The 1,770-nt window shown below is 49.7% G+C and overlaps 1 protein-coding gene across 2 annotated transcripts; it reads right to left on the minus strand.

The window, feature by feature from the left end:
- Positions 1-36: 36 nt before the first annotated feature.
- Positions 37-1,440, minus strand: Pmar_PMAR027903 (GTP cyclohydrolase I, putative; the record flags this gene model as incomplete). Of its 2 annotated transcripts, none has more annotated exons than XM_002773401.1 (8): positions 37-133; positions 180-343; positions 389-480; positions 543-676; positions 796-920; positions 1,128-1,232; positions 1,282-1,334; positions 1,392-1,440. In XM_002773401.1, the coding sequence occupies 8 exons, from the start codon at positions 1,438-1,440 to the stop codon at positions 79-81; spliced, it is 777 nt and encodes a 258-aa protein (XP_002773447.1). In that variant the 3' UTR covers positions 37-78. The 2 variants fall into 2 exon arrangements, with proteins under 2 accessions (XP_002773447.1, XP_002773446.1); XM_002773400.1 differs by having other exon boundaries at positions 1,389-1,440.
- Between the last annotated feature and the right edge of the window lie 330 nt (positions 1,441-1,770).

Here is a 1,770-nt window from a genome sequence, read left to right on the forward strand (position 1 = left end):
GAGGACCAGTCCCCAAGCACAGAAACACTACGACCATTTGAGTGGTAGAATTGAAGGCCTTTCCCCTAGGAGCCGACACTACTGCTTGTGGCTTATGAGGCTGAAGAACTCCGCACGAGTCTTGGGGTTGGATCTATAGAGGAGATAATGGCACGATAACCGATCGGAAGTTTGAGGACCTGAATGCTCCTAGTACACAGCTTGTCGTGGTAGAGGCAGAAGTCTTCTGTATTCCTCTCATACTCATACACATATGGGATGCTCTGATGACCACTGCTACACCCATAGGGTTGATAGCCTCCTCCACGGCTCGGGCTATCTGCTGTGTCATCCTTTCTTGGACCTATGGCGAAGCCAGTACAAGGGTGACGGACACGGAGAGTGTCACCTGTAGTCGCCTGGAAAACATCTCCGTTATTCGAGCTAATTTACTAAGTCCGAGGACTTTGCCACGAGGAATGTATCCGATGTCTACCGTTCCTGAACAGGAAAAGTGCCTTGGGCAGGGATCGAACCCGGAGCTGGTAGCAGAGTCATCCCACCATAGAAAGGCAGAAGATGGTGCTCGCAGAGGGAAAACATGTCAATGTCTCGGACCATGACCATCTCATCGTTGTCTGAGGGCTCGACGTCGAAAACAGCGTCATTAACGATTTCCTCAAGAGATTCGGAGTACCTTGAGCCAAGACGATTACCGATCAAGATCCTCAACACACAAATTCGGATGATTCTGTCCGAGTGGTAGAGCACCCACGTGTCTATCAAAAGGTCCCGAGTTCAATTCTCTCAGCTTACCCTTTAGTGAGAAACTCCAAAGCTCTGGCGTAACGCATAGGTGTTTTCTGCAGCCCCTGACGATCAGCATCCTCTCCATCAATTGACTCCAGAATCCTCCTAGCAGCCGACTCGATGCTCGAGGTCTGAACGGCAACCATCAGCATCTCAGTCCGTTTATACATAAGACTTTATGCTCCTATAGTCAACTCTACGCCGACAGACTAACGCCAGGGTATCAAAATATTCCCTTCAGCTCGTTTTCGGATAGATCAACTTTGCTGGGACGCGCAAAGTTCCCAAGGTCTTCGAACTATGATCAACCACTCGAAAAGATGCTGTGAAATTGCTACCGAAGAGCCTGATTTAGTCGACGAGGTGTATGACGATTCTGGGATACTCGCCGAGGACCTGCCAGTCTTCGTAGCGCTATCTTCATCTGTGAGATGGAGGGACGCCTGGAATGGAAATCTCCCAAGAGTGAGACATAGTCGTGGAAGAGCTCACGTCATCATCAGGAGTACCATCTCGAGTGGGCCTCGAAATGTCCGCGGCCTCGCCTGAGGAGCGCCAAGTATCCACACAAGCCACAGAGGTTTGCGAATGATTCTTACCACCTCCGACTTCCTGCTTCTGACGGCAAACTTCCGGCGCCAACGAAGTCATTGCAAAAAAATACAACCTTATCAACATGCTACCTTGAATGACTCAACGCATGACCAGCGGCACTTTAGGCACAGTATGAAACAAAACAAGAAACTAGACAATACTACGGCAATGTGGAGGAGGAGGAGGATTGCCGTTGGTCCTTGGCCGCGAGGCGAGCCTGACGCAGCCTCTCGTTTTCAGCTTCTTCCTCCGACTCTTCGCATTCATTGTACATTATCATAGCGATGAGCATCGCACCTGAGCACATGAGAATTAGGCCAGCTTCAGAAAGAATGGGATTGCTGTAATAGGAAATACTACAGGGTCATGGTAGTAGACTACTAGTAG

The sequence above is a fragment of the Perkinsus marinus genome, assembly GCF_000006405.1.
Source record: "Perkinsus marinus ATCC 50983 genomic scaffold scf_1104296958914, whole genome shotgun sequence".
In the NCBI taxonomy this organism is placed as follows: Eukaryota; Perkinsozoa; order Perkinsida; family Perkinsidae; genus Perkinsus; species Perkinsus marinus.